This window comes from Mustelus asterias, chromosome 8 (assembly GCF_964213995.1).
Source record: "Mustelus asterias chromosome 8, sMusAst1.hap1.1, whole genome shotgun sequence".
Classification (NCBI taxonomy): domain Eukaryota; kingdom Metazoa; phylum Chordata; class Chondrichthyes; order Carcharhiniformes; family Triakidae; genus Mustelus; species Mustelus asterias.
Window position 1 is genome coordinate 86,624,652 of NC_135808.1, and position 12,419 is coordinate 86,637,070.

The 12,419-nt window shown below is 39.7% G+C and overlaps 1 protein-coding gene across 1 annotated transcript in view; it reads right to left on the bottom strand.

Moving 5' to 3' along the window:
* slc35d1a (solute carrier family 35 member D1a) overlaps positions 1–12,419 on the bottom strand; it is a 50,035-nt gene that overhangs the window by 21,413 nt on the left and 16,203 nt on the right. Inside the window, exons 6-7 of the mRNA XM_078218440.1 lie at positions 3,353–3,421; positions 2,041–2,143 (exon numbers count right to left, since the gene is read on the bottom strand). Of these exons, the coding sequence (XP_078074566.1) occupies positions 2,041–2,143; positions 3,353–3,421 (172 nt within the window). The remainder of the gene's footprint in view (positions 1–2,040; positions 2,144–3,352; positions 3,422–12,419) is intronic.

Sequence of the window (12,419 nt, forward strand, 5' to 3'; positions counted from 1 at the left end):
GAGTGCTGAAGATGTTTACAAAAATGATTCCAGGGATGAGAAACTTCAGTTATGAGGATAAATTGGAGAGGTTGGAACTGTTTTCATTTGAGAAAAGGCTAAGAAGAATATTAATAGAGATGTTCAAAATCATGAGGGGACCGGACAGGATAGAGAGAAACTGCTCCCGCTTGCAAAAGGATCAAGAATGAGGGGCACAGATTTAAAGTGATTTGCAAAAGCAGCAAATATGATGTGAGAAAAAACTTTCACACAAGAAGTGGTTCAGGTTTGGAATGCATTGCCTGGAAGTGTGGTGCTGTTTAAATTTTTCAAGTTAAGTTTATTTATTTGTGTCACAGGTAGGCTTACATTAACACTGCAATGAAGTTACTGTGAAAATCCCCTAGTCGCCACACTCCAGCACATGCTCAGGAACACTGAGGGAGAATTTAGCATGGCCAATGCATGTAATGAGCACGTCTTTCGGACTGTGGGAGGAAACCAGAACACCCGGAGGAAACCCTCGCAGACACAGGGAGAACATGCAGATTCCGCACAGTCACCTAAGTTTGGAGGCAGGTTCTAGCAAGACATTCAAGAGGGCATTAGGTGATTACCTGAATAAAAACAGTGTACAGGGGTATGAGAAAAAGTACAGCCATGGTGCTCCTTTGGAGAGCAGAAATGATGGGCCAAATGGCCTCCGTCTGCAGCATAACAAGTCTGCGATTCTCCGTAGTGCAAAGGAGAGAATGTGTATGACCAAGAATAAAATAAGAAATGCTTAAAGGGGCATAGAATAAGGTGGAGCAGAAAAGAATGAAGGGCAACAGCCTGCTGCAGTCTAATTAAGATCTTGCACAAGTTAATCACAAATTCAAGTTTTCCTACAACAGGACATCTCTCCAGGCTCGATCACTGCTCAGCAAACATTTATTTAAAAAGAATTTCAATCTAGATTTTTGAACCTGATTCAATTTTGAAAGGATTTTTGAAAGCATCAATCCTGGATTCAGGATTCAATCCTGGACCGGGGAGCGGCGCGGGCTTGGAGGGCCGAAGGGCCTGTTCCTGTGCTGTATTGTTCTTTGTTCTTTGATTTAGCTGTCTGGCCTTCACAAAGAACATGGAGGAGGAGCTGCTACAGTCACCACAACAAAAGATTTTTCAATAAAACTCCAAGATAAAACTAAACAAAAAATTGCTCAAGGGTAAGAATTACATTTTTATACATAAAACATGGCTTATCTCACAAATACTGAAAACTGGAGCAACTGAAAAGAATTGTAACATTCTGTAAATTTTGAAGAATCAAAGCTTGTGTGTTAAGATCCCCATTATATATTTTATAAAGCAAAGAGATTTCCATCCCATCTGGGTCACAATCTCCTAGCCAACAATGCACTTCCTCTCAACTAGAGCTTCTATTTCAACAACCAGCATCCTAAAAGTTAAACACTATGGAGGCTGTTTTAGTCTATGGCTCAAAAAAACGGGGTAGCTGCAAGCAAAAAATAAAAACATTGTCCTACTCAACACTGATTTTACAACTGGTCAGAATTCCCATCTCAAATTAACAGCATCCTCAAAGATACCTCTTCACTTTTTCACTGCACAGTCCTTTTAATGTTCCACATTGACAGGTAGGTACCCTGTTGTAGCTGTACTGTAACAGCTTAGCCAAGTACATCTTCAGTACTGCAGTTGTAATTTTAGAGATGACACTTCAACATCCATAAAGAGGCAAGGGGAGAAAACTGGGGAAAAGAAAACCTCATTTCATTACCCACAACCAATAGCAGGATTTTATGCATGCCCTCTGTGTTCTTTTAACCCCTGTTGATTTTTTTTCTTGAGGTCAAAAATCAAAGAGGAAAACATATCTAATTACAACCACTTCAGAAATAGTATTTTCAATGAACCATCGAATTGTAATTGGAAATGCCAGAAAAGTTTCACAGGACTGGAAGATGATATTTAAAGATTTTGAATAATTTCCAAAATATTCCAGAATAAACTCTCAACACTAGGTTTTGAAACAATTTTTTAAAAACTTACTTTTGACTCCAATTTTTGCTTGACGTAAGCTCCATTGGCAGCTGTTAATACATTATTTGTAAGAATGTAACCATATCCAAAAGAGTCAAATGCCATGTCAGAACTGAAAGAAACCAGTGTATTTTTATTGCATTTCAGTTCCTACATCAAAACAGAAATACACACACAAAACACTATTATCGTATTTAGAACATAATTTAGAATGTTTAGAATGCATCTCTCAGGGTATAACTTATGGAAACAAGTGTGCTCAGTTTTACTATTTCAAGGCTAGCATCAGAATCTTAACTTCAATCCAATATTAAGTGTGCTTGCCCCATGTTATGAAACCCAAATTCAAGGTTCTTTGGGTGACAACTGATTTGTCTATCTTCTAATGCTCATGTTCCTCTCAACAGAATGTTTGTGAAACAGAAGGAACCATGTAGGATTCCCAAAAATGAAGGTGTATTTATGATTTCCATGCTTGATGTTCTTACAGGAGGAGAAAGCGGGTGGGGACGGGTGGAAAAAATAATTATTTTTCTCCCAAAGATGCTCCTCAGTTAACTCAACTGTACATTTGGTAAGGGCCAAACATGCACCACCCATCCTCTTAGCATCAAGAGAGATTAGAGGTAATTTTAGCTTTGGCTAGCTCAAAGACACTGAGCCTATGTTGGCCATAGTACACCAGCATTTGTTGAGTCAGGTCAAACTGAGCCAGGGGTCTACTGCCTTATTGATGGATTTGAGCCAATCCTGATCCAATATTCCGGAAAGAAAGAGGAGGAGCTCAACAGCGGGACAGTTGCCTGATCTTCTCCAATTCTTTGGAAGAGAGGCTGGAGGAAAGATTGTAGAGCTTGATCTTTAATAAAATGATGAGCAGTTGAGGAAAAATTGAAGACCAAAAAAGATTTGACAATGAACTTTAGTAAATAATTACTTAGAGCAGGTGGTATACAATGTCAATTTTGTTCCAACAAATCATTGTTTAAGACTATTCCATCAATTATTTTGTCTTTAAAAAAAGGAATGTGATAGTTGTTTGAAAAACATTATAAAGTATTAAAGTGAAGAGAATGTAATTAGGTAGATTGGGATCTATGTTATAATCCCAATTTGTTACACTACTGGGCAAGTCAGATCCTAGGGTGGAACTAAGCCTGATAGATTCATAACATTTATCATTTTGTTTAGAATCGTGGAGAATGGCTACTGAACAGTTAAGAGTTCGCTGATGAACTTTTAGTAAAATAATAAAACATTTATTAAACAAGAAAAGATTAACAATCCTAGCTAATCCTTCAATTAATTAAATAAATCTTACCTGGCAGCAACAAATGCACCAAGTATCATTGCAAATACAGTCACCTGAACAGAACGAGAGAAGTTCTTACTGCAATTAGGATGAAAAAAATGATTAGCTTTGAACTTCAAAATGAAAGATTTGCATTTATGATACTTTGAAGAAACGTCCCATGCATTTCACAAATAGATACAAGGAAAAACAAAATGACACTTTTTAAAAATGGTTATTAATAATGCACTGATTTTCAATAGCAGAAACATTCCTAATGATCAGAAATCCACAAATTTACATAATAGCAGAAAAGCACAAGATTATCGCAAATACAATTAGTTTAATATATTGAACTATAATCCAAGATTTAATTGTCAGTAACTTGGTTATGTACGTGTAATCATGTTACAACACCTAGCATTTTATGGGAAGGCAGAATGAGTGAAGATGAAGCAGGAGAGGGAAAAGGACAGAGGATGGAAGGAAGGAATAAAGGTAGTCTCGAAGAAAAGAACCACAAAAGCAGCCAGAAATACTGGAAAACAATCTTAGCAACAGTTTTGTTTCCATTCAGTCTGCAAGCAAGTGTAGAACTGTGCTGCCCAATACTAAAGCAAGATCCCGTTTTGTAAATATTTATAGTATTAAACTTCTAATTTTTAACTAAGCATTGTTAATTTTCCACTTCAAAACCACAAAGAACAACTCTCCCAATGACCATCACCAATCTACAGGATTAGTTGATTAAAGCAGCATTCACTTATCTTGACCTTGCATAGCAAAGCTTATTCATACAAGTCCAATGGGGGGGTGGGGGGGGGAATTTTTGTCAGGGGAGCCCGTAAACATTTTTAAGAATGCATCCCAAAAATAATTTGCAAAAATTGTCCAAGCTATATGCTGTTCACCACTGATGTATTAAAAATGCAAGATGCAGTTTTTTTTTAAAGAAGTCTTTTCTACCCTTCTTTGAGATTTTTATACTCCCATAGTTTAGACCACTTGTATCAGAAAATTCTCTCTACTTTCCCTGACGTCTGGTAATCTGCCCAAGATAACAAAATAACCTGTTAAATACTTCAGATTAATAGAGACCTGAAAAATATCTGCAACTAAATTAGTATCTTTATTACAACAGTGCTTCTTTAGATACAAAATTTCTAGTTATTCTTCCAGCCAAAACTTTAACGTAATTAAGGCTTCTGGAAACGATTCCATGTGTACAAGCAGTCCTATGAATACAGAAACATGTCAAGACTGTGGCCTTGTGACTTACTTAGTCATAGAATATGAAAGTGCAATTGGGGACCGTTTTCTCCAAAGCTGAAAAGGAAGGTTTATATCTGATGTATTCAGTGCTATTCAAGAAATAAAAACTTTATTTCCTTGAAATCTGCTTTCAACAACTATTAAAAGAAAAAGCTTCCTAAATGTTAATCTTGTTCAATGATAAACCTCTTGTTTCGGATTCAGGATTTGAAGCAACATTACAATTGTTCCTTCCTTAACTCTACATATGTGCAGTGGCATGGTCTTTGGTGTTAAAGTAGACACTCCGGAGCATATAGACAGTGCCAAGGAGAGAAATCATGAGCCCTGGCTTGCTTGCAAATACTGTTTGATATGTATACAAAATGGGTCATTAATATTAGGAGCAGCATCGAGTTTGTGTGCAATCTATAGGTGATCCCAACATTAAACAAGCCAGAGTGCACAAATTCTACTGTATCAACATTGTGAAATATTGTTCATCTGACAAGAAAATATCCCGTTATCTGTACCATGTGCATAACATGGACTGCCTCAACCCAAGGCACAGGAAAGGAGAGTAAACAAGATGTAAAAATTGGGAGGCCCTGACTCGGTTTCCTGCATGCAGTTCTCATTGTCCAGACTGAGCATCAGAACTTCAACCCTGAGACACTGGCTTCAAAAAATTAGGAACAGTCACATCCAATTTTTATTTTAAAGCCAGTCTTTCAGGTCAGTTTCACTGACAAGTTGCTGCTTCTGACCCTCAGCTCCATGGTTCGAATTTAAAAAATAATTACGACTGAAAATCACAAAGCTGCCCGAAGGTCAGCTGCAGTAGTTCATAACATGGGAGTACTCTTCACCTAATCTGATTGAAAAATGTCAAGTGAAATCCCAAGAACCTAGAGCCAACTTGATTCTGGGGGGGGGGGGAAAGAGAGAGAGAGAGAGGGACCAGAGACCCAGGGTAATGCTCTGGGGCCCCGGTTCAAATCCCACCATGGCAGATGGTGGAATTTGAATTCAATAAAAATCTGGAATTAAAAGTCTAATGATGACCACAAATTCATTATCGATTGTCGTAGAAACCCACATGGTTCACTAATGTCCTTTAGGAAAGGAAATCTGCCTTCCTTACCCACAGCGATCTGGTTGACTCTCAAATGCCCTCTGGGATGGGCAATAAATGCTGGCCCAGCCAGTAACACCCATATTCAATGAACAAATAAATTTTTAAAAATTCACTCTGACACCCAAGTCCCTTATACTTCACTCACCTGCAGTCTTTCTCCATTTAGATAATAATCTGCCTTTTGATTCCTACTACCAAAGTGCATGACCTCAGACTTCCCCACATTAAACTCCATTTTCCAGGTTTTCACCCAGTCATCCAATCTATTGCAGAATCACAATATCCTCATTACAAGCTGCCCTTCCACCTTTCTTCGTATCATTGGCAAATTTGGAGACCATACATTCAGTTCCTTCCTCCAGGTCGTTATGTAAATAGTGACCAATTGTGGGCCAAGAACTGATCCCTGCGGTACTACACCAGTTACAACTTTCCACTTTGAAAAGGACCCATTCACTACAACTCTTTATTTTCAATCCATGCTAACACACTCCTCCAATTCTATGGACTTTTATTTAATGCACCAGCCTCCTATGCAGCACCTTAGCAAATGCCTTTTGGAAACTAAATACACTACATCTACAGGTTCCCCTCTATCTAATCCCTCTGTTACATCCTCAAAGATTTCAAGCAAATTTATCATGATTTACCATTCATAAAACCATGTTGACTAGATTTGATTATATTCAGCTTTCCTAAATGATTCGCTATTTTCTCTTTGATTACTGAGTCCAGCCTCTTGCCAATAATAGAGGCAAAACTAACTGGCCTATAGTTCCTTGCCTGAGCCTTTCTCCCTTTTTGAACAAGGGTGTCACATTGACTGTTTTTCAACCTTCTGATACCCTCATAGAATTTAGCGAGTTACGAAAAATTTCAATCAATGAGTTCACAATCTCTGCAGCCACTTCCATTAAAACCCTAGCATGCAGCTCATCTGGTCCTGGTGACTTGTCTGCCTTTAGCCCCTTAAGTCTCTCTAAAACAGTAATAGTTCTACTATGTTATCTATGAATTCAGTTCATCTGATCACTTAGTGACATTTGCAATGTCTTCCACGATGAAGACTGATGCAAACGATTTATTTAGCATCTCCGCCATTTCTTTGTTTGCTGCTATCAATTCACATGCCTCGTTCAGTAGGAGGTCCCACATTCACCTGAAGACACCTGTTTCCTATTTATATATCCATAGAAACTCTCACTGTTTGTTTTAATTCTGCACGCAAGTTTTCTCTCAAAATTCATTTTCTCCTTTCTAGTCTTTTGCTGCTGGATCCTAAAACCTTCCCAGTCCTCTGGTCTACTATAATCCCTTGCCACTTTGTTTATCCTGCTTTTCAATTTAACTTTATCCTTGACCTCATGTGTTAACCATGGATTTTGCCTCTTTCTCACAGAATCCCTCTTTTTGATTGGGATAAACTCCTGCTGAGCATTTGAACCAGTTGTTTGAATATCTGCCATTGCTTGTCTACTGACCTGTTATCTTAGCTTGTTTACCCAGTTCACCTTAGACAATTCCTCCCTCATACTACTATTTGCCTTTACTCAAGTTGAAGACACTGGTTATGGACCTATGATGTTCACCCTCAAACTGTATCCAGAATTCTATCATATTGTGGTCACTACCCACCAGGGGGTCCTTAACCACAAGATCCCTTATTAGTCCTTCTTCACACAAAACCAAATCTAAAATAACCCATTCCCCGGTAGGTGCCACAAAATACTGCTCCAAAAAGCAATCCCTGATACACTCCTTTTTCTATGCTACCCTTGCCGGTTTGGTTTGTCCAATCAATGTGCAGGTTAAAATCTCACATGATAATTGCAGTTCCCTTCAAACATGCTCTTGATATTTCCCCATTTATGCTCTGACTTTGGGAGGTCACATTTTAGGGGTCTGTAGGTTATTCCCACCTTTGTCTCCATTCCCCTGTTATTCACGATTTCAACGCAAACCAATTCTACATCACTATCCACTGTTCTTATATAATGACTCTGCACTGTTCTGATAGCAACAACCCTGATGTCAACTAGATCTATCAACTATACATATTACAGCAAAATGTTTCCTAAATAAGTCAAGCAAAAAAGATTACCTTGTCATCAACCATCCAATAGACTAGCATAAACACATTGGAATTTCTATAATATAGAAGTAATACAATTTGATCTATTTGCATTTTGAGTGGTAAATGATGGTGCAGATTCCTACATTCAGAAAAAGAAAGTATTGGATTTATAGCACCTTTATGACCATGTCACCACAAAGCATTTGCAATGAGCTACTCTTGAAGTCGAGTCACTGGAGTGAAACAGAGTTCAGGTTTTTTTGAAAAACAGATCATCTTCAAAACTCTCAGCAACTGTCAGGATATTTAAAAAAATTAACTCTCAATTGCTGAGAGCAGGAAATGATAGAGCAGTAGCTGAAGCAGTAGCATCACAGAAAAGACCGAGCTGCTCCTCCGTTCAGATTATATCCCTCCCATGCTGGATATAAACAGGTTCTTCTATTCATTTTTTGATTTCTGATTATTTGCTTGCTAAGCTCATTTTCCTAGAGCTCTTAGTAATGCTGTCTGTTCCTCTCTCCCTAATGTTGATTTGTCTGTGAAGGTCATCTTGCAATGTACTTCATTTTATGTATGAAAAATAAAGATTTTTAAAATTCATTCATGGGATGTGGGCATCATTGGCTAGGTCCGCATTTATTGTCCACCCATAATTGGCTTTGAGAAAGTAGTGAGCTGCCTTCTTGAACTTCTCCGGTCCATGTGGTGCAACTACACCCATGATGCTGTTGGGGTGGGAGTTCCAGGATTTTGTACAACAGATTGGCAGGTGTGAATGTACTGCTAAGGACTTTCTTCCCTTGAACTTGCTAAGATGTGGTGAATGCAATCTATTGGGGAAACCAATGTGACAGGGCAAGACTGTGTATTAAAAGACAAAATACTGCAGATTCTGGAATCTGAAACAAAAACAGAAAATGCTGGAAAATCTCAGCAGGTCTGACAGCATCTGTAGAAAGAGAATAGAGCCTACGTTTCGAGTCAGGATGACCTTTCGTCAGAGCCCTGTGTATTCATTGTTCAGGTTCATCATTGCTCCAATTCCTCCCATCATAGGTTCCATTCATCCTGCTCTTGTCACTTAACCACAGAAAAATTCTAAGATTGGAGTAGCAAGGATGGGAGAGAGGAAACTGTGATTGGAGAGCTAGAACCATTATTCCGCAGCTCCTTCTGGCTACCATATAGGAGGTGCTTAACCTGTACTGAACAATGTGCGACGATATCTTCCGAGGTCAATAAATAGAAAAATAGAAAAAGAACGAATAAGAGGGAGTCATCGCCTGTACATAAGAACATAAGAAATAGGAGTAGGAGTAGGCCATCTAGCCCCTCGAGGCTGCCCCGCCATTCAATAAGATCATGGCTGATCTGATAGTGGTTTAGTTCCACTTACCCACCCGCTCACCATAACCCTTAATTCCCTTATTGATCAGAAATCTATCTACCTGTGACTTAAACATATTTAACGAGGTAGCCTCCACTGCTTCAATGGGCAGAGAATTCCAGGCAGCAAGTGTATCCTGTATCCTCTCCTCCTCCCTCTATTGTACCCTTTGTCAACTCTCCAATAATGAAATAATACAAGCTGCAGCATGGCAGTCACCGAAATCAGTATTACCATCTGCACAGTGCTATAAATGGGATATTATGAATTTATATTGCATGATACCATTAAAATAAAATTTGTCCTCCTGGTTTGTTTAAGGGTCACGGTGGGATTATCTATAAGGCGCACAAAAGCTGACACTGCATGATATAGTAGCTGGAATCAATAATGGCTATGCAGCATATATATTGGATTATATGTCGAAATAGATGCGGGGGTGGGGGTAGCGAGAGGAGGGAGGACTGATCCATCACTTGCTGCTGTCAGTGAACATCCCCACTTCAGAACTTATGATGAAAGGAAACTCACAGATGAAGCAGCTGAAGGTGACTGGACTTAGAACACTGCCCTAGGGAACTCCTGCAGCGATGTCCTGGGATGGAGATGACTGGTCTCTAACAGTCACAACCATCTTCTGTTGTGGTAGCATGATTCCACTCAGTGGAGATTGCCAGCCACTCTATTCCTGGTTTCCATTGATTTCAATTTTAATGGGGCTCATGTCACACTCAGCCAAATGTTGCCTTGATATCAAGGGCTGACACTCTCACCTCGCTATGCATTCTTTGGAATATAAAAGATTGAGATGTTTAAGGTAATTAAAAGATTTGATTTCTTCGAGTGGGAAAGTCACGGTAGCACAGTGGTTAGCACTGCTGCCTCACAGCGCGCCAAGGGGTTTTGATTGTAGCCTTGGGTGACTAGAGTTTGCACGATCTCAGTGTCTCTATGGGTTTCCTCTGGCTGCTCGTTTCCTCCCACAGTCGATGGGCCGAATGGCACTGTAGGGCACCTATGGTTCTATAACCATAGAATTACAGCAAGGCCATTCGGGGTGGTGTCATCAAAAAGCACAAAGTGTGACAAAATGGGATACAATATACCACCTCCTAGCCCACATGTGCTAAGTTGATTTCAAATTTTTAGCAGAACCATAGTCCTAGATGACCATAGGCTGTTTGAGGGGGGAGACCTGACTGGAGGTGACTTAACCTAAGGATCACCACACCTCAGGCAAGGGGAAAAGTTGAGAAGGCGGACCTTTATGAATAACCTACATCAATACAGGAATATGCACTTCACTCTGTATTATGAACCAGCTGTCCAGCCAACTGAACCAAACCATCCTGAACTAGCTCCCAATGTTACTAGCTGGTAGAAAGCAGACAAATGCGCTAAAGGAAATAATGGACCACAGCTTCAAGAACTGGAATAATAAGAGTTCACAGTCAGAATTAAATGATGAACAGCACCTCAGACACCCCTGCCTTGAAATGAATATAGAACTATAATTTTTGGCTACAATTGCACAAATCACAATAACAGAATTGGATTCCTGCCTATACAGTACATATCTATCAATGACAAGAAAACGAGCAAGCACTGTATAAAGACAATGTGACACAATCATTCATACTTCAGAAGAAAAAGTGCTAACGTCCTAAGTATTTGTAGAATTTCAACTTCAAGTCAAGGCAGAAGTAAGCTCTGAATATGATCAATGCAATAAGACATAGGAGCAGAATTAGGCCACTCAGCCCATCGAGTCTGCAGGCTTGCCAAGAGAATATTACGCCAACCCTGGTCCAGTAATATGTTCTCCCCAGTCAACAGACACATAAGAAACAGTTTTGATTTGATTTATTGTCACATGTTTTAGTATACAGTGAAAAATATTGTTCCTTGCATGCTAAACAAAGCATACCGTACATAGGAAAGGAAAGGAGACAGTGCAGAGTGTAGTGTTACAGTCATAGCTAGGGTGTAGAGCAAGATCAACTTAATGTGAGGTAGGTCCATTCAAAAGTCTGGTGGCAGCAAGGAAGAAACTGTTTTTGAGTTGGTATGTTATCTCAGACTTTTGTATCTTTTTCCCGACGGAAGGTGGAAGAGAGTATGTCTGGGGTGTGCTGGGTCCTTGACTTTCCGAGGCAGGGAGAAGTGTAGGCAGTGTCAATGGATGGGAGGCTGGTTTGAGTGATGGATAGGGCTTCATTCACGACCCTTTGTAGTTTCTTGCGGTCTTGGACAGAGCAGGAGCCCCACCAAACTGTGATACATCTGGAAAGAGTGCTTTCTATGGTGCATCTGTAGAAATTGGTGAAAGTTATAGCGGACATGCCAAATTTCCTTAGTCTGCTGAGAAAGTAGAGGTGTTGGTGGGCTTTCTTAACTATAGCGCCCGCATGGAGGGACGAGGACAGGTTTTGGTGATCTGGACACCTAAAAACTTGAAGCTCTTGACCATTTCCACTTTGTCCCCATTGAAGTAGACAGGGACGTGCCCTCCACTACGCTTCCTGAAGTCGATGACTATCCCCTTCGTTTTGTTGACATTGAGGGAGAGATTATTGTCGTCACAACAGTTCACCAGACTCTCTACCTCTTTCTTGTATTGTGTCCTGTCACTGTTTGAGATCCGACCCACAACGGTGGTGTCATCAGCAAACTTGAAAATCGAGTTGGAGGAGAATTTGGCCATACAGTCAAAGGTGTACTAAGAGGCTGAGGACACAGCCTTGCAGAGCACCGGTGCTGAGGATGATCATGGAGGAGATGTTGTTGCCTATCCTTACTGTCTGCAGTCTGTGGTTTAATAAGTCTAGGATCCAGTTGCAGAGGGAAGAGCCAAGCCCCAGGCCATGAAGTTTAGTAATGTGTCTTGTAGGAAACAGCGTTCTCTTAACAATGCAGTTTTTTTAAAATCCAGGAAATTATAAATAAGCATTAAGGGTTGCCACAACAGCATTGTACAATATTTTGCACCTATTATTTTCTGTAATACTGCAATTTCTTTTAAAAATCATGTAGGAATCTGCCTCAGAAGCCAGTTGGGGTGAAGTGGGAGATATATTCTTTTAATAATATTCACAATTCTTTTATTTGAGATGGAGATAAACTGGCTGCTTGCTCTTATCAATTGCCTAAAATGGTTTACAGAGCATGACCAGCTATGATATAGAGGAGGCATACAGCCCTTGCTGGACTTTGGTGAGACATGACTTATAACTGCTCAGTGATT